The sequence below is a fragment of the Bos javanicus genome, chromosome 13, assembly GCF_032452875.1.
Source record: "Bos javanicus breed banteng chromosome 13, ARS-OSU_banteng_1.0, whole genome shotgun sequence".
In the NCBI taxonomy this organism is placed as follows: Eukaryota; Metazoa; Chordata; class Mammalia; order Artiodactyla; family Bovidae; genus Bos; species Bos javanicus.
Window position 1 is genome coordinate 51,430,364 of NC_083880.1, and position 19,754 is coordinate 51,450,117.

At 49.3% G+C, this 19,754-nt stretch overlaps 1 protein-coding gene across 4 annotated transcripts; it reads right to left on the reverse strand.

The window, feature by feature from the left end:
• Positions 1-218: 218 nt before the first annotated feature.
• CDC25B (cell division cycle 25B) lies at positions 219-9,821 on the reverse strand. Of its 4 annotated transcripts, XM_061436647.1 has the most exons (16): positions 9,409-9,821; positions 8,505-8,611; positions 7,805-7,856; positions 6,029-6,070; positions 5,838-5,874; positions 5,462-5,584; positions 5,235-5,357; positions 4,910-5,044; positions 4,378-4,458; positions 4,080-4,259; positions 3,806-3,901; positions 3,037-3,099; positions 2,796-2,894; positions 2,472-2,605; positions 1,659-1,770; positions 219-1,504 (listed from the first exon to the last, which is right to left on the reverse strand). In XM_061436647.1, the coding sequence occupies exons 1-16, from the start codon at positions 9,606-9,608 to the stop codon at positions 1,364-1,366; spliced, it is 1,725 nt and encodes a 574-aa protein (XP_061292631.1). In that variant the 5' UTR covers positions 9,609-9,821; the 3' UTR covers positions 219-1,363. The 4 variants fall into 4 exon arrangements, with proteins under 4 accessions (XP_061292631.1, XP_061292632.1, XP_061292634.1 ...); XM_061436648.1 differs by lacking the exon at positions 2,796-2,894; XM_061436650.1 differs by lacking the exon at positions 8,505-8,611 and having other exon boundaries at positions 9,409-9,589.
• Positions 9,822-19,754: the final 9,933 nt, after the last annotated feature.

A 19,754-nucleotide genomic window follows, 5' to 3' on the forward strand; every position in this document is an offset into this window, starting at 1 on the left:
AATGGAGAGCTAGTTTAGGAAGATGGACCCCAGAAGTGCTTGAGAAGCCAGATGAGGGGAACAGGGAGGCTGAATCCAAAATCTTGGCAAGACTTGGGAAGAGGGTATGAGGCCACCTCCCCAGGAGTCTTCCAGCCCCAATCTGGAGACTTGCCTCTGCTGTATTCCACCATCAGGGTCTGCCATAGTCTTATTAAGGGCTCCACAGGACACAATGCTACTTACTCAGCTTGCTCAGTGCTTTATTGAACCAAGACCCTTCTAGATGACTCAGCAGAGCCTTCAAGAAGCCCTGCCCATTTCCCAAGATTCAGAATCCAGAAGTGGCTGGCCTTAGTTTAGCTGCTTTCATAAAATTTCCTTTTGAATATCTCCAAATCTTAAAAGTGTAAAGATTTTGTTCACACAGACAGGCACATGTATACTCCTGCTGCAGGCAGTCACACTCACTGAAATGCCTCAGTTCAGTGGTTTGTGGACAAGGCATTGTGGGTCTATGGCCATCCATGCACCCACTATCCATCCACACTTCCATTTGTCCATCTGTCCATCCGTGACGAGACAGCAGCAAGTTCTGACGTGGGTTCAGCCCCCAGGGTTCACAGCAGTGAGGGCTAGGTTTCCAGTGGGCTCAGGATGCAGGCCTTAACCCTCACCTAGGGGCCTCCATGGATAATAACATCCCTTTCCGAGCCACAGAAGCCAGGGCCAAGTGGGTTATGAATGTTTGTATCTTTAACAACTGGACAGGGAAAACCTAAACCTTAGCCTGTAACTATCCTGAGATGGAAAAAAAAAAGAGATCAAACATACAAATAACACTGAAACAGGAAAGAGGAAGAGCTCGTGCCTGTGCTGGAGATGTTCACATGAAGAGACGGGAAGGAGAAGGGAGTTTGGCACACACACTTAGGAGTATGTTAGCACCTGGGACATGGTGCTAACTCCGAGGGTAGCGGTGGCTCCTTCTAGGAGGCTGGAGCTTTCTCTCAGCCACATACATATAAACAAAGCTCTTAGGAAAAAAGAGGCTTTTCTGAATACAGCAAGACAAAGGGTTAACCCAAACAAGGAAGAAAAAGACACCAAAAAGGCTCCTGTTAGACACAAATACTTCCTTTGAGCTAGACTTAATCCAATTTCACTTAGTCAGCAGGCTGGGCTCTCCTGGAGTGAGGATGGGGGTGTCACCAGGATACGGAACATGACTGGAGTGAGACAGAGGATCAGGGCTGGTGCAGGCAGACAGGACGCCCTCACCATCTTTTCCCTGGACAGCAGACCCTCAGCCCCGGAGGCCACAGGGCGGCTGATGCCCAGGCCGCACAAAGCAAGGAAGGCGGGTGGGACAGTTGCTGGCCCTTCACTGGTCCTGCAGGCGGCTGCAGAGCTCTCGCCGGCTCCGCTCGCCAGCCCAGCTGCGTGTCTTGAGGCGGAAGGTCTTCATTTCATCCTTGAAGTCCTCATGGTTCATGGGCCGGTAGTCTTGAGGCTCACAGAAGGTCTAGGGCAGGATGGGATGGGGCAATCAACATGGGGACCTGGGCAACTTCAGAGAGGACTCTATCCTCCCTTATCCGAGGGCTACTGCCTGGTCAACCCCTTTCCCTGTAGCCCAAACCTCCCACGGATGCTATGGCCACCCCAACCCGTGGTACCGGGTGCTGTGGGAAGAAGTCCTTGTAGCCGCCTTTGAGGATATACATCTCAGGATAGTAGAGGCTGGGGTAGTCGTTGGAGGCTCTGTCTCGTTCCCTGATGAAACGGCACCTGCGACCAGTAGGGGTGTGGGGGTGAGAGCTGGTTGTACAGTGGGATGTATCAGGGGACCTGCTCCACGCAGCCACTCCTCTGGGAACCACAGAAGGCTTGAGTGCAGGAATGTCAGCCACAAGAACACTTTTAGTTCAGTCTGGCTAACTGGGTTCACAAGAGGTTGGGGAGACAGAAAAAGGCAAATCAAAGGGGCTCTGTGTTCAGAAGACAGTTACACAATCTCTGTCCGAGACATTTCTTCTGGGCCAGGAAAGTGGAGGCAGAAGGGAGACAAGTGAACCAAGTTCAAGAGGTAAGAGTCAGAAGGTCTGGACAAGGCTGGGTGAGGAGATGGAGAGAGGAAAGAACAATCGAACCCTGGAAGGGCCAGCATCACTGAGGACTGGGACAGGGCCTTTGGATTTTAAGGACACCGCTGGAGAGTTAGAATTAGGTTTTGTGGAGATGGCGGCAATGGACAGAGGGAAGATGGGAGGCCTGACGGAAAGGATGAGAGGAGACAGGAGGACAGTGCCATGCACAGGGAAGCAGGGATACGGTCTGCTCCAAGCTCCAAGGTGAGATAAGAGGCCCAGATCAAGGAGGGGCCAGGGCCGGGCTCATGCCTCTTGGCCACTGGATGGTTCCAGCACCCGAAAGCCTAAGCAGGGAAGGTAAGGAGCAGCACTAGCTGGCTGAGCGGAGCCAGGACTCACATGCGGGGGCCCCGCTCAGATGAAAATTCACAGTGGAAAATGAGGATGATTCTCTTATCCAGGCTGCAGGGTGTGATGGGGCTCTGTAGCAGGAAGGTCTCGGCATCCCGTTCCAGAGGCAGGTTCACAGCAGTCTGCCAGAGAAGCCAGGGGTCAGGCCGCAGCTGTGCGTAGCTGACCCTGCCCTGTGCGGTCCCCATCTTTCAGATGAGTGACTCCAGCTCTTGAAGGGCAGATCCTACCCCATGAGAGAGTGCATCCTCTGGGCAGAGGAAGGACAGAACTGGATGAGTCTTCAGGGCCTCTCCCGTCACCCTGCCTCACCTTGATGTGCCCGCCTTCATACTCATAGGGGTATCTGCAGTCAACAATCACAAACTTCTCCACGATGTGGCTGAACTTGCCTGTCAGCAGAGCCACCACCTGCAGGAGGCCGCAGAGGTGGGTCCCAGTGGTTCAGGCTGGCAGGCAGGGGCTGACCCAGTGCTTGTAGCCTGACTCCAGGGGAGGTTAACAAGCAAACAGAAGTCCCAAAGGCACTGAAAAATAACTCATCCCTGCATACCGTTTCTGGTGAGATGTACTTGAGGTCTTGGTGCTTTCCATCCACAGTCTGTAGGAGGAAGGCCTGAAGGGAAGGTGAGAGAGAGTGACATTGGCAAAACTAGGAACCTGAGAAAAATGAGTTTTTCCTCAAGTCTGAAAGCCAAACTTGCTTGACTTTCCCTTTTTTTAATATTTATTTGTTTGTTTTATTTGGCTGCATCCAGTCTTAGTTGCATGGGATCTTTGATCTTCACTGCTGCATGTGGGATTTTTTGCAGCACGTGAACGCTAAGTTGTGCCATGCGGGATCTAGTTCCCTGACCAGGGATCCAACCTGGGCCCCCTGCATTGGCAGCGTGGAGTCTTAGCCACTGGACCACCAGGGAATTATCTGCTTTGACTTCAAATTAAGGTCTGGTTCCCATAGCAACCAAGGTGCCTCTAGGGTCTGATCCCCAGAAAACAGCCTTCCAAAGGGGAAATGAAGATGGGGAGCAGAGGATATGAACCCTCCATGCCTCCTGCCCCCATGCTTTGCCAAGCAGGCCCCAGGAGGCCCCCGGCAAGATGGAAATCTTTTCCAAGGTGGAGATACCACTGATGCCCTGGACAGATTTGAGATAGGAGATCAAAGAGAGCCAGAGAGAGGAGTCTGGGTGAGACTACAGGATAAGATGCAAAGGACAAAATGAGGGGCTTCTGGGAGAGTGGGAGTCACTGAAGCAGTCGCTGGGCTCAGGGGCCACATAGTAAAGGCCCGAGCCTCCTGAGGGTCCCACTGCTGGTACCTTGGAGTAATCCCCGATCAGTTCTCGGTGGTCACTGTCCAGGATATTCTCAATCTCATCATGACACAGAGACTTTGAGCGGAGAATGCGGGCTTTCTGTGAGGCAAGTGGCAGCCAGGGTCAGGGGTGAGGCTGTCCCTCAGTGCCCTGTCTGGTTAGCATCCCCCTTCCTTGCACCCTGCCCCCCTCTACAAACCCAGCTGAGACGGGCTTACAGGGTGGACTTGGAGGGTGGCAGTCCAGCCTAGTCCCAGCCCAGGACGGGGGTACTCACGGGTTCCTCAGCTTCCTGCAGTTCCTCCTCTGGAGGAGTCACGCTCCTTTTCCGCTTGTTCTGTACAGGCAGATCCCGGTCCTGCGGGCGCTCCAGCCTCTTGAGGATGGGCCGGATCACACCGCAGGGCATGGACGGAGAGCGGAAGAGCCGCTGGCACTTGCTGTACATGATGAGGTCCTGGCAGAGGTAGCAGGTCTGGGGTCAGCATTCCTAGCCCCTGCTTTCCATCCCAGTCTCACTCAGAGGGTAGGGCTCCACCATTCCCAAGTTTTGAGGGGCCTCTCCAGGGGCTCACCTGTTCCTCTTCCTTTTCTGAGGTCTTGACCAGTGGGGCACTAATGAGGCTCTCCATGCCTGGGGGAACTACATCATTCTCCTGAGGCCAGATCAGCAAGGGTATGGTCACACTCGCAGGCACAGGTCCAACACCTAAGGCCCCAAGTCCTCCAGGGCGGTTTTCCCAGTTCTCCCAGCAAAATTCCAGGCCAGCAGCCCTTGGTGACCCTGCTCATACCGCCACACAGGACAGCCCCCAGGACCAGGAAACTGCGGGGCCCCACTCGCCAGAGGGACTTTAGCATAGATATGAGAAGCATGGCAATACAGGAAGACCAGGCTTCCCTTTGCCCTGCCCATCCACCCTCCACTGCAGCACCAGCCACTTCCTCTTCTCTGATTGGCCAGAGGTCAGGCTGTGACTCAGTTACCTCCAGTTCTTCTGACATTGAAATGAGGTCATAGTCTTGCTGTAGGAGCTCAGAGCTTACCTCTTTCAGGAGATCTCAGGAAGGGAGAGGTAGGGGGCCTGACAAGGCAAGGCTGTTTACCTTTAAGTCCGTCTCCAGGATATCCACGAATCCATCGTCTTCCTCAACAGCCCCTGTGGAGGGGGTCACGGAGAACTGGCATCGGGCCAGGGGGATCAGTTCCTCGACTTCCATCTTCCGCTCAGGGGTGAGACACTGCATGGGTGACAAACAGACAGAGGAGACTCAACATGGGGCCCGAGACAAGTCTCCACTCTAACCTTCTGAGAAATAAGGTTCCCACTGCCTCAGGGCTCAGGATCACCCCCAAGTTTCCCAGGCTGCCTTCACAGGCACCTGCCCTGCGCGCATGCCTGCCCTGCAGGGGTCAGCTCTCCTGGTATACCATCAGGTCGGGAGCCGAGCTTGGCCTCTGGGCAAAGGCTTCTCTGCGGCTGGCCCACTCCCCAAGAGCACGGGAGTGGCTGGGATGTTTGAGTTTCCCTGGCATCTTGAAGACAAATCCATCCTGTGGGCAATACAGAGGGATGCATGATTAAATGCCAGAAAACCACTCCAGTAAGCCCCCCTCTCTCCCTGAAGTGCTTCGATTCTGGCCTTCTGGAAACATACATTCTCTTTGTCCTCCCCAGAGCCGTGGGCAGCTTGGTCACATGCCTCAGTCTTCCTCCAGGTGCCAGACGCTTGGGAGTTGGTGATGTTCCGTAGCACAGGACTGTGGCCCAGAAGCCTCCCCTAGAGAGCCAGGAGGGCAGTAGGTACAGAAGGCTCCATTCCCCTAGTGCCAGCCCAGGCCATACCTTCTCCCATCTCTGCTCCAACTCCCCCAGATCCCCTGTCCACCTCCAAAGCCCCATCTCCCATAGTCAGACAAGGGACACCCAACTGCTTCAAGTCGACCTTCCGAGAATCAATCCAGGTCCCTCCTGCCCTCTATAATCCTAGCCAGTAGGCCCAAGTCTCTCAATGGGCCTCAGAGGACACTCACCGGCAAGGACTGGAAACGTCGGATGGCAAACTGCTCACTGCAGAAGGAAACAGGGACACCTCAGGGCTGGAGAGTCAGGCTGTGCCAGAGAACACGCAGGGTGCCCCTCCACCACAGAGCCCTGTACATCCTGGGGCCTATTCCACCCACACAGGGCAGGGAGCCTGTGCAACGAAGGCCAGAGCACTTACTTTTGAATAACTCGGCTGGCTGCCTGGATGGCCTGTTCAAACCTAGGACAGAGAAGGGTCCCATTCAACCTAGGTCTCCTCACAGCCCATTGCCTATCCCCAGCCTTGGGTCCTCAGTCCACAAGGCCCAGGGGAGCCAGAGCTCAGGCCAAGGGAAAGAGGAGGTAGGAAGAATGCAGCACCTATCATGGGCCCAGGTATAGGGGAAGAGGGAGATAAGAGGCAGCCTGGGATTTTAAAAGCTGCCCTGAATGGAAGAAGCCTGAAGAATGGCAGTGACAGAGACAGCTGGGGTAGGTCTTGGGGTAGCTGAGGAGTTACCAAGGCAACGGTCTCACCAGCCTGCCCACAGGCCTTCCACCTGTATGCAAATCACCTCAGCAGGGCCATATGGCTGCCAGGAAAGGCATCCATCCATCCCATGACAGGCCTTGTCCTGAACATGTGGGTGTCTGCAGGGCCTGGATACCAGCAAGGCAGGGCTTCCCTCCCCTTGTGTGGGATAGTCTTGGCTCCTCCAGGACAGGGGGCTGGTTCAGTGTGCCCCTGGATCAGCCCCGGTCTGCCATGTCAGACCCCCTAGTGACAAATGTCCAAGGTCATAACCTCTCCTCCCTCCTGTGGAATTTTAGAACCCAGCCTCTGTTCCACCCCCTCCTCCTGCCTTAGAAGAGACCAGCAGGCAAAGAATTCCAACAGATGTTCCTTCTGAGCCTAGCTATGTTACCAGAGACCACCTGCCAGGCAGGGCTTTTGTGTGTCTCTGTGTACACACACACACACACACACCTCTTTCTGTGTAACTGTTAAGGCAGGTGCAGTGTTGGTGGTGGGAAACTGAGGGCTAAAGTGTCAGGAGGATAGCCCCCCCACCCCTCACCCAGGTGGGGCAGGGTGACTGTATGCAGCCAACCTGGCACCAGGATGACCAATTTAATTGGCTTGGTTTTCAGTCTGCACCTGGGCCCTAGGGGTAAAGCAGGTTCAGCTCTGTGTTATCATCAAAACCCAACCTGCAGTCCCCACACCACCACCCAATGCTCTCCCCATTTCCTGTTTATGAACAAACCTGCAGCCCAGCCCAGTCTGATCAAAGGCAGTGGGAGGAAAGACAGCCACCGCCCTAAACCCAAATCCACAGTCGCTCAGCCCAGGCCGGGTTTGCCCGTTGTTCCCAGTAACGCCTGCTCTCCCTTCTGGGGCCTGAACAGCTGGATGGGAACAGCTGTGCTCTGGAAGGTACTACTCCTGCCCCACAACCAAGAAGCAGAGAACTGTGTTGAGCAGAGCCCCTCAACTTCTCCACTCTCCTTCACAAAGGGCCTGGTCCAAGGGTTGGCCAGCGGATGAAATGTCACTGAAACCAGTGGTGACTGATAGGAGGGCCAAGGGCCAAACCAGCTTGCAGCAACTGTTTTGTTTGGCCTAGAGTAAATTAAAAACTTTGAATTAGTTGGACCATATTTTAAAATTTTGATAATTCACAGGAAAGAAAAATATGTGCATAGGCAGAAAGGGCACATACAGTCCTGTATTCCCACAAGAGGCTCCCTGTGGCTACTGTCCTGAACCCATTCTAAGCTGCTCCCATGATAGTAGACCCTTCCCTGAGACAAGCAGAATGCCAGGACATGGAAAGGTCAATTAGTGCCCCTATACAAGGGTTTAGGGAGGTCTGTTTGCTCTCCCAAGCTCCCCTAGTGAGTTTAGGGTGGAACTAAGATTCTCAAGGGCAGGTTCCCCTCCTTGACCGTGTGGTCCCTCTTCTCTACTCACGTCTGCTCTGCCATGTTGGGGTCCATAGGGCTGGGAGAGTCCATGCACAGACCTGAGAGACAGAGTGCCTTGGTTTGAAAGTGGTGGCATTTCCTGCACACTTTTCCCTACCATGTCCCAACACTATTCAGAGAAGGGGGGAAAACCCGTTTTTATCTTAGGTCTTGATACATTAAAAACTGAAACAAAATCCACCCATAGACCCCCAAGTGCTGACACATGGCCAAGTTACACAGGGCTCCATTCCGTATTTACTATTCTCGCTGGAATCGCCTATTACTATGGAAACTTTAAAGCCTAAAGTTTAGGCTTTAAACCAAAATTCTGCTAAGCATTTTTCTTGAACTGATTTAAAATAATTTGTTCTAGAAGAGATTACAGCTTTTAATGAAAGTTAAAGCCGAAGGCAAGTGAATGTTATAAAATGACAGATTTTCAGCCTAATTGCCTCCCAGGTGGGGCTGTGGTTTAGGACTTCGGTGCCTAGTTTTAAATAGTAAGATTTCATCTCCCTTGGAGGACCCCACCCAGCACCCATCGCTCAGCCAGTCTATGCCGGCTGTGGCATGCCCCACCAGAAGTGGGCAGGGGGAGGCTGCCGGGGTCCCATCAGGTTGTGGTGAGGATGTTAGTCTGATCAGCAGGGAAGTAGGGAGGCTCAGGTAGCCCCCCAAACTCCCCTGGCACCCCTGGGCCTCACCTGCATCAGAAGATTCAGAGGACTCAGACGACAGGGAGGATTCAGACGCCCGACGGGACAGGGATAGGCATGTGAGCAGGCTGCCTACCTGACTCTTTGGGGTCTCGCTGGGAAGGGAGCAGGGACCCAGGGAAGGAGAAAGGTAAATGTGGGGCTCAAGGGTTGGCTGGCCCATGTTCCCACCAACACCACCGCCCACTCCCCCCAACCTCTGAAGTGCCCTTCCAGTCACTGCACTGTCTCAAGGAGGTGATGGCATCAAGGATCTACCCTCTTCTCAGGCCTTCTACAGAAGCCCTAATGTCTTCTCTTTGTTGATTGATTAAAGGTTCTCCTGGGTGCAGGGAAGGTGAACCCAGAGCAAGAGCAAGGAGTTGGGCTGGGACCATCCTGAGGAATGGTGGGGCAGCAGACAGCCCTAGAGGGCCATCCCCTAAACTCTAAAGGTCCCTACCCACCCACAAGCCTTTCTGGAGGAATGGCCAAGCCTTTGGCCTTTATTGCTTCAAGGACAACCCAGCCTGGAGCTGCAAACTTGCTCAGGGAACAGGACCAGTGTTCAACCCCTTTACCCCAGGAAAGAACTGAGGGTAGAGGGAACAGGACCACCCTCAAATTCCCCGTCCAGGCTCAGGATCCCCTGCCTGGGGCAAAATGGTGGAGATTTGAGCCAAGATTAGGGAGGCAGCATGGTGGAGGTGGGGAAGAGGGTCTCCAGAGAATGTGGCAGCCAAGAACAAGTCACCTGGAGGGTGTGAGCAGCACAGCTCGGTCCTGAGCCTTGAAGCAGGCTGTGTCTGGGATGCCTCTCCGTTTGGCACCCATGCCGGGTTCCGGAGAGGCCTGGGACCAAAACCTAGTGTGGGCCTCCCACCCTACACCGAGCATCCCTGGGGCCCCCTACCTGCCGAGCCCAGCGAGGTGGTGCATAGTCTGGGTGAGGGTGGTGACCGGAGAGGAAGCGGCCGCGCGCTCCGGGGACCCCAGGAGGCCATGAGCCCCCAGCCGGAGGCCCGGGAGGTGGCCAGGACGCTGGGCGCCACCGCGCATGCCGGCCGGACTGAGAGCCGAGCCTGCCACGGACTCCGGCTGGGGCAGCTCCATCGCGGTGGGGCGGGCGGGCCTGGCGTAGGGCGACCAACAGACGCCGGGCACAGCTGGCCTGGACGAGGTAGGGAGCCGGCCCGGGGTGGAAGGGAAGGGAGGGAGGAAGAGCAAAGGGGCAGGAGCGAGAGAGGAGAGGGAAGTGGGGAGGGTGGGGAAGGGAGGAGGGACACGGGGACAGGCTACCAGCCCAGGAAGCCTCTAGCAGAGGCTGCCACCTCCACCTTCTTATATATTCGAAAAATAACAGCGGCCGCGCCGCCGGACGCCACCAATGGGGGCGCAGTAAAGAAGAGAGGCGGGACAGAGGGCGGGGCTACTATGTTGGAAGGCGCGGAGGCTGGACCAGCCCGGCCTCACCCAGTTCCAGGCTTTGAGTCGGGTAGAGGAATCAAGGAATTAACCCTGGCACTCCCTCCCAGCCAGGGTTCAAGGAGCCGTGCTTCTCAAATTCCGATTCTCAGTATGTGGTTTGGAGCTACCCACCCCTCCAGCAAAGAGGGCCTCAGGAGATGCAAAAACTCCCTAGAGTAGCCTCAGAGGGACCCCACCGTTTAACATCACTTACATGTACCGGCTGGCATCATGATAGCCTCCATTCCAGGAATCTGCGGAATACAGCTGTGCAGTGCGGTGTGTGTTCGCCTTTCCACTTTACCGACAGAGACGATGAGGCGTAGAGAAGTTCATTAACTCGTTCAAGGTCACATGATTGTGCAGATGGTAGAGCTGAGATTCACCCTAGATACATCTACTCTCCCAGCTTCCCTGACCCCGCGACTGGCAGCTCCTGGGGCGGCCCCAAGGGTAATTCCCACGGGGAGCCCCCAGTGCTGTAAGTGGACCCGCGGTGGGGGCGGACACATAACTAGCCAGTGTTTCCGGGGGTCCCCGGTTAGATGTGATCCCAAGCTGCCCAGTTTTTGCCAGCAGCTCCAGAGGAGGCTCTAATGATTGGTCTAGTCGTGAGTTTTGGCAGTGAGGACAAAGGAGGGTGTCAGCAATCTCCGAACCCAGTTATGGAATGCCTATTGATGGTTTGGCTAATTTGGTGCCAATGTTTAATTGGTGTTTCTTTGATCAGGAGGGCTGAATTTGTCACTGGTTTTAACTGAGCATCTTCTAATTATCTGATTACCTGCTAGTGAGCTCACTGTCCTTGACTGTGGTGGGAAGGCTGCAGTCAAAAACTAGTGGGGAGTAAGCTGTTTTTGCACCCCATCTCTCCAGGGAAGAAGTGGCCTCCAGCTTATCAAGTCACAGCTCAAGAATGCTGGCACTGCAGCCTTGAGCCCCTTCCCATACAGCTCCAATCCTTCAGGCCGAGGAGCAGTAGCAGGGGTGGGAGGGGGGTGGCAGAAAGGAGAGCCTGGCATTGGGGGCTGGGGCAGGCCAGGAGAAACATGGAAGAAGGGAATGAGAAGGCCCCAGTCCCATCTGAGAGGGATGAGGAGGGCGGGGATGTGACAAAAGTAGATCATGAACCCCAGACAAGTCTTCAGGACCCTTCCCCAGTCACTATAGTGAATGTGTTGCGTATTCTTCCAGAGTTTAGTCTAAACAGTCCTAGGCAATAGAAACAAAATGGGAGACAGGTAGGTAATTTAAAATTTTCTAGTAGGCAAATTTTTAAAAGTAACAAGAAACAGATGAAACTTTAATATTTTATTTAACCTAATATATTGTTTTTAATTTCAGCTTGAGAACTTTTAATGTTTTTATTTATTTATTTGATTATGTAAGCTCTCAATTGGAGCATGTGGGATCTTGGATCTTTGCTGTGGCATGGAGGATCTTCAGCCATGGCATGTAGGATCCAGGTCCCCAACCAGGGACCAAACCTATCACCCCTACACATTGGGAGCGTGGAGTCCCAGCCACAGGGACCACCAGTCAGTCAGTTCAGTCGCTCAGCCATGTTCAACTCTTTGTGACCCCATGGACTGCAGCACGCCAGGCTTCCCTGTCCATCACCATCTCCCAGAGCCTGCTCAAACTCATGTCCATTGAGTCAGTGATGCCTTCCAACCATCTCATCCTCTGTCATCACCTTCTCTGCCTGCCTTCCATCTTTCCCAATATCAGGGTCTTTTCCAATGAGTCAGTTCTTCTCATGAGGTAGCCGAAGTATTGGAGCTTCCACTTCAGCATCAGTTCTTCCAATAAATATTCAGGGTTGATTTCCTTTAGGATTGACTGGTTTGATCTCCTTGCAGTCCAAGGGACTCTCAAGAGTGTTCTCCAGCACCACAGTTCAAGGCATCAATTCTTCACACTCAGATTTTGTTATGGTCCAACTCTCACATCCATACATGACTACTGGAAAAACCATAGTTTTGACTAGATGGACCTTTGTCCACAAAGTAATGTCTCCGCTTTTTAATAAGCTCTCAAGGTTTGTCTTAGGAGAAGGCAATGGCACTCCACTCCAGTACTCCTGCCTGGAAAATCACATGGACGGAGGAGCCTGGTAGGCTGCAGTCCATGGGGTCGCTAAGAGTCGGACACGACTGAGCGACTTCACTTTCACTTTGATGCATTGGAGAAGGAAATGGCAACCCACTCCAGTGTTCTTGCTTTGAGAACCCCAGGGACAGGTGGGCTGCCGTCTCTGGGGTCGCACAGAGTTGGACATGACTGAAGCGACTTAGCAGCAGCAGCAGCAAGGTTTGTCATAGCTTTTCTTCCAAGGACCAAGCGTCTTTTAATTTCATGGCTGCAGTCACCATCTGCAGTGATTTTGGAGCCCAAGAAAATAAAGTCTGTCACTGTTTCCATTGTTACTCCATTTATTTGCCATGAAGTGATGGGACTGGATGCCATGATCTTTGTTTTTTGAATGTTGAGTATTAAGCCAGCTTTTTCACTCTCCTCTTTCATTTTCATCAAGAGGCTCTTTACTTACTCTTCACTTTCGGCCATAAGGGTGGTGTCATTTGTGTATCTGAGGTTACTGATATTTTTCCTAGCAATCTTGATTCCAGCTTGTGCTTCATCCAGTCTGGCATTTCACATGATGTACTCTGCATATGTTATATAAGCAGGGTGACAATATACAGCCTTGACATACTCCTTTCCAGTTTGGAACCAGTCCATTGTTCCATGTCCAGTTCTAACTGTTGCTTCTTGACCTGCATACAGATTTCTCAGGAGGCAGGTAAGGTGGTCTGGTATTGCCATCTCTTTCAGAATTTTCCATAGTTTGTTGTGATCCACACAGTCAAAGGCTTTGGCATAGTCAATAAAGCAGAAGTATATGTTTTTCTGGAACTCTCTTGCTTTTTCTATGATCCCACAGAAGTTGGCAATTTGATCCCTGGTTCCTCTGCCTTCTCTAAATCTAGCTTGAATATTTGGAAGTTTTCAGTTCATGTACTGTTGAAGCCTCACTTGGATAATTTTGAGCATTACTTTGCTAGCGACCACCAGGGAAGTCCCTAATGTAATGGATTTTAAAGTTATCGTTTCAACATGTTATCAATATAAAAATTGTTAATGAAATGTTTTACATACTTTTTTTTCTGATACTAAGCCTTCAAAGTCCAATGTGCATCTTACACGCACAGCACATCTCAGTTTGGAACTGCCATATTTCAAGTGCTCAGTAGCCTCAATGGGCTACTCTAGTGGACAGTTAGTATCTATATATTCAATTGTATGACCATATTTTTATAAATCTACAAACAGTATAAAAAACAATGTTTTATACCTTGCTTTCTTTTATTTGAAGATATATTTACTCAATTCCCTAATGCTGTACATTTATTAGCTTTTAAATGATGCAACAGATATGCACAGAATGAATTCCTAAAGAGAAACTGCTGGACAGAATGGGGTTTATTGAAATCTTCTTTTCCTTTTCCTAAATCTCATTTTCTGAAGCTGACTGAGTTTTTGAAGAACAGGTAGCAGATCATTTACCTCTCCCCCGTCTCCCAGTACCTTAAATAGGCCCAAGCCCGAGGTTGGTCTCTCTAACCCCAATATCCTACTTCTAGAAATTTCTCTTAAGATGATAAAGGTACATACAGATGTATGTTTATAATATTGAATAACAATGAAAAATGAAGAGCAAGCTGAGTGTCCTTCAACAGGGGCCTAGGGCAATGAGGTGGTTCCCCTACACTGTGCAATACCTGAAGCATCTAGAGAGCAGGCATTGGGAGGCTAGGGATGCTTGACACCTGGCAGGCCCAATAATTCTTGTTCAGTCACTCAGTTGTGTCTGACTCGGTGACCCCATGGACTGCAGCATGCTAGGCTTCCCTGTCCTTCACCATTTCCTGGAGCTCACTGGAATTCACGTCCATGGAGTCGGTGATGCCATCCAACCATCTCATTCTCTGTCATCCCCTTCTCCTCCTGCCTTCAATCTTTCCCAGCATCAGGGTCTTTTCCAATATGTCAGCTCTTTGTATCAGGAAGCCAAAGTATTGGAGCTTCAGCTTCAGCATCAGTCCTTCCAATGAAAATTCAGGGTTGATTTCCTTTAGGATTGACTGGTTTGATCTCCTTCAGTCCAAGGGACTCTCAAGAGTGTTCTCCAACACCACCATTCCAAAGCATCAATTCTTCGGTGCTTAGCTGTCTTTATAGTCCAACTGTCACATCCATACATGACTACTGGAAAAACCATAGCTTTGACTAGACGGACCTTTGTCTGCAAAATTATGTCTCTGCTTTTTAATATGCTGTCTAGGTTTGTCATAGCTTTTCTTCCAAGGAGCAAGCATCTTTTAATTTCAAGGCTGCAGTCACCATCCACAATGATTTTGGAGCCCAAGAAAATAAAGTCTGTCACTGTTTCCATTGTTACCCCATTCATTTGCCATGAAGTGATGGGACCGGATGCCGTGATCTTTTAATTTTCTTTGAATGTTGAGTGTCAAGCCAGCTTTTTCACTCTCCTCTTTCACCTTTATCAGGAGGCTTTTCAGTTCTTCTTTGCTTTCTGCCATATGGGTTGCGTCATCTGCATAGCTGAGGTTATTGATATTTCTCCCAGAAATCTTGATTACAGCCTGTGCTTCATCCAGCCCAGGATTTCACATGATGTACTCTCCATATAAGTTAAATAAGCAGGGTGACAATATACAGCCGTGATGTACTCCTTTCTCAATTTGGAACCAGCCTGTTGTTCCATGTCCAGTTCTGTTGTTTCTTGACTTGCATACAGGTTTCTTAGGAGGAAGGTAAGATGGTCTGGTATTCCCATCTCTTTAAGAATTTTCCACTGATTATAGAATGATTACCCATTGGGCTTTTGGAAAATGGTCTCTTACAGAAAGCGTTCCTAGACTAAAAGAATTTTGAATCTCATTGATGCACATATTTATTGATATGAGAAAATATTTATAATATGAGCTAAAATATTATGCCAAGTGTGGTCCCATTAGAAACAATGTGCACAGATAAGTATCCTACAAGGGTATTCTCTGAGCAGTGGAATGAATGGTAATTAAGTGGTTTATCCTAAAATTTTTCTGTATTTTAAAATATCTTCCAAAGAGCAGGTATAATTTTTACATTAATTAAAAGAACATGGTAGTACAGTGGATTAGAATCTTCCGGCCAACACAGGGAACACAGGTTCTATCCCTGGTCCCAGAAGATTCCACGTGCCATGGAGCAACTAAGCCCACACAACACAACTACTGAGGCCCTGTGCCCTAGAGCCCACACTCGGCAACTACTCAAGCGCATGCTCTGCAACAAGAGAAGCCACCACAATTGGAAGCCCGTGCACTGCAATGAAGAGTAGACACCACGTGCTGCAACTAGAGAAATCCCACAGGCAGCAACTAAAAATAAACAAATAAAATAAATTTTAAAAAATCAAGAAGTACTTAAAAAAGAAGTACTAGGATGTTTCTAGTGGCCCAGTGGTTAAGAATCTGCCTTCCAATGCAGGGGACCAGGGTCCAATCTCCACTCAGGGAATGAAGATTCCACATGCAGCAACACTTCTACTGAGCTCACAGGCCTCAACTACAGAAGTGCACATGCCTCAATGAAGAGCCCAACTTGCATACCACAATGAAGACCGAGTGCAGCCAAAAAAGAATGGAAAAGAACATGATCTCCATCTGGCCATTCCTCAAATGATTAAACATAAAGTTACCATGAGAAAAGGAGAAAAGGAAAGATATACCCATTTGAATGCAGAGTTCCAAAGAATAGCAAGGAGAGATAAGAAAGCCTTCCTCAGCGATCAATGCAAAGAAATAGATGAAAACAATAGAATGGGAAAGACTAGAGATCTCTTCAAGAAAATTAGAGACACCAAGGGAACATTTCATGCAAAGATGGGCTCAATAAAGGACAGAAATGGTAGGGACCTAACAGAAGCAGAAGATATTAAGAAGAGGTGGCAAGAATATACAGAAGAACTGTACAAGAAAGATCTTCACGACCCAGATAATCACAATGGTGTGATCACTCACTTAGAGCCAGACATCCTGGAATGTGAAGTCAAGTGGCCCTTAAGAAGCATCACTATTATCAAAGCTAGTGGAGGTGATGGAATTCCAGTTGAGCTATTTCAAATCCTGAAAGATGATGCTGTGAAAGTGCTGCACTCAATATGCCAGCAAATGTGGAAAACTCAGCAGTGGCCACAGGACTGGAAAAGGTCAGTTTTCATTCCAATCCCAAAGAAAGGTACTGCCAAAGAATGCTCTATCTACCGCACAGTTGCACTCATCTCACACACTAGTATGGAGAAGGCAATGGCACCCCACTCCAGTACTCCTGCCTGGAAAATCTCATGGATGGAGGAGCCTGGTAGGCTGCAGTCCATGGGGTCGCTAAGAGTTGGACATGACTGAGCGACTTCACTTTCACTTTTCACTTTCATGCATTGGAGAAGGAGATGGCAACCCACTCCAGTGTTCTTGCCTGGAGAATCCCAGGGGCGGTAGAGCCTGGTTGGCTGCCATCTATGGGGTTGCACAGAGTCGGACATGACTGCAGCGACTTAGCAGCAGCAGCAGCAGCACACACTAGTAAAGTAATGCTTAAAATTCTCCAAGCCAGGCTTCAGCAACACGTGAACCATGAACTTCCAGATGTTCAAACTGGTTTTAGAAAAGGCGGAACCAGAGATCAAATTGCCAACATCGGTTGGATCATCAAAAAAGCAAGAGAGTTCCAGAAAAACATCTATTTTTGCTTTATTGACTATGCCGAAGCCTTTGACTGTGTGGATCACAGTAAACCGTGGGAAATTCTGAAAGAGATGGCAATATCAGACCACCTGACCTGCCTCTTGAGAAACCTGTATGCAGGTCAGGAAGCAACAGTTAGAACTGGACATGGAACAACAGACTGGTTCCAAATAGGAAAAGGCGTACGTCAAGGCTGTATATTGTCACCCTGCTTATTTAACTTCTATGCAGAGTACATCATGAGAAACCCTGGGCTGGAGAAAGCACAAGCTGAAATCAAGATTGCTGGGAGAAATATCAATAACCTCAGATATGCACATGACACCACCCTTATGGCAGAAAGGGAAGAAGAACTAAAGAGCCTCTTGATGAAAGTGAAAGAGGAGAGTGAAAAAGTTGGCTTAAAGCTCAACATTCAGAAAACGAAGATCATGGCATCCGCTCCCATCACTTCATGGCAAATAGATGGGGAAAGGGTGGAAACAGTGGCTGACTTTATTTTCCTGGGCTCCAAAATCACTGCAGATGGTGACTGCAGCCATGAAATTAAAAGACACTTACTCCTTGGAAGGAAAGTTATGACCAACCTAGACAGCATATTGAAAAGCAGAGACATTACTTTGCCAACAAAGGTCCGTCTAGTCAAGGCTATGGTTTTTCCAGCAGTTATGTATGGATGTGAGAGTTGGACTATAAAGAAAGCTGAGCACCAAAGAATTGATGCTTTTGTGTGTTGGGGAAGACTCTTGAGAGTCCCTTGGACTGCAAGGAGATCCAACCAGTTCATCCTAAAGGAGATCAGTCCTGGATGTTCATTGGAAGGACTGATGATGAAGTTGAAACTCCAATACTTTGGCCACCTGATGCAAAGAGCTGACATATTGGAAAAGACCCCGATGCTGGGAAAGATTGAGGGCAGGAGGAGAAGGGGATGACAGAGGATGAGATGGTTGGATGGAATCAGCGCTTCAATGGACATGAGTTTGAGTGAACTCTGGGAGTTAGTAATGGACAGGGAGGCCTGGCGTGCTGCGGTTCATGGGGTTGCAATGAGTCGGACACGACTGAGCGGCTGAACTGAACTACCATGAGACCCAGCAATACCACTCATATACCCAAGAGAGATGAAAACATATATCCTTGCAAATAAGTGTTTATAGCAGTTATTTATGATTGCCAAAAGGTAGAAACAACACAAATGCCCATCAAGCTGACATTTTGATAGGCAAAATGTCATAAATCTCTACAACAGAATATTATTCAGCCATAAGAAAATAATGAAGTCCTAATAGATGCTACATAATGGATGAATCTTGAAACATGAAACTAAGTGAAAGAAGCCAGTCATAAAAGACACGTATGATTCTATTCATATGAAAGGTTCAGAACAGGGAAATCTATAGTTGGAAGTAATTGAGTGGTCGTTTAGGGCTAGGCAAAGGACAGGGAGTAGATAGGGAGATGATAGCTAAAGAGTATGAGATTGCTTTATAAAGTGATGAAAATGTGCCATCTTTCCAATTTTCCACCTTAGGGAAGTCTACAGTCCACCTCCCTTTCTTTTGGCCCAGGCTGTTCAAAGTTGCCCACCAGGCCCATACCCATTCCTCTTAGCTCATCACTATTCTTTGTGCCTCTCAGCAAACTTTTCATTTTCATTTTCAAGAGCCTGTAGTATTTGCTATTGAAGAAAACTTGGAAAATTCAGCAAAGTAGAAAATAAAAAAAAGGCTCAGCCACAGTGATTTCACCCAAACATACATTGAATATAAGCCAGGATGGGTGAGGGGTAGGAGGGCACCAGTGCACATGGATGAACCCTCCAGAACATCGACTTGGTTTCCTGAGGATTTGTGGGAAGGAGTGCTGGTGGCGCTAGTGGTAAATAAACCACCTGCCAGTGCAGGAGACATAAGAGATGCAGGTTCGATCCCTGGGTCAGGAAGATCCCTGCTATCCACTCCAGTATTCTTGCCTGGAGAATCCTACGGACAGAGGAACCTGGCGAGCTACAGTCCATGGGTTTGCAAAGAGTCGGACATGCCTGAAACAACTGAGCACGCACATCCTCAGCTAGGTGTATCTACATTTACTTCTGCATAGGGACCACAAACCCATTATGGGCCAAGCACTGATCTGGCTCTTATGAGAAAAAGTCTCCCAAGTTTTCTTCTGGACCTTGTGATTCGAAGGATATTTTTTATGTCTTGAGATGGGAGGAGGGGGGCAGGGAGAGAAACCCTCTCTAAGTAAGACATAAAATCCAGAAGCAATAAAGGAAAAAACTGACAGACCTGCCTATTTTAAAAGATATTTTTAAATTCTCATATCTGAGATTCCTTATTTGTTGCTCAGTGGCTCAGTTGTGAGATTTCTTAGGCTAAGTTAAAGGACAGCGGCAGATTGGGAAAGTATTTTCAATATACGAAAAGATTTTGTGTTCAGAGCATATGAAGAGTTCCCAAAAGTCAACAAGATGACAAATACAAGAGAAACAAAGGCAAAAGATATGACTAGAAAATTCTCAGGCTTCAGATGGCCAATAACATATGAAAAGAGAAACGCACACTAAGACAGTGAGTTATACTTTCCTTTTCTTAACTTCCAGAACAGCATACAAGAGTGAATTTCCTCGTACTGCTTTAGCTGTTCCTCCCAAATTTCTTGTTAGCCTTTCTTGAGCCCTTAACCTTTGAGAACCCAGGGTACTGTCTTTGGTCCTCCTTTCTGTTTTGTCTACAGCCATTTCCTTGAAACTCCAGATCCTCAGCCTGTCCCTCTGGATCACAGCCTTCCTCTCTGCCTACTCCTCAGGCTACTTTAAGATTAAAAAAAAAAAAAAAAAAAAACCCACTACAATTCATTGTTTTAAGAACTTGTCATTTTTATGCATTTGGTGAAGGAAGAGGTTTCAGGGATTTGTATGTATGTATATATGTATGTATGCTTATGTACATACATGACATTATTTCTATAGGTG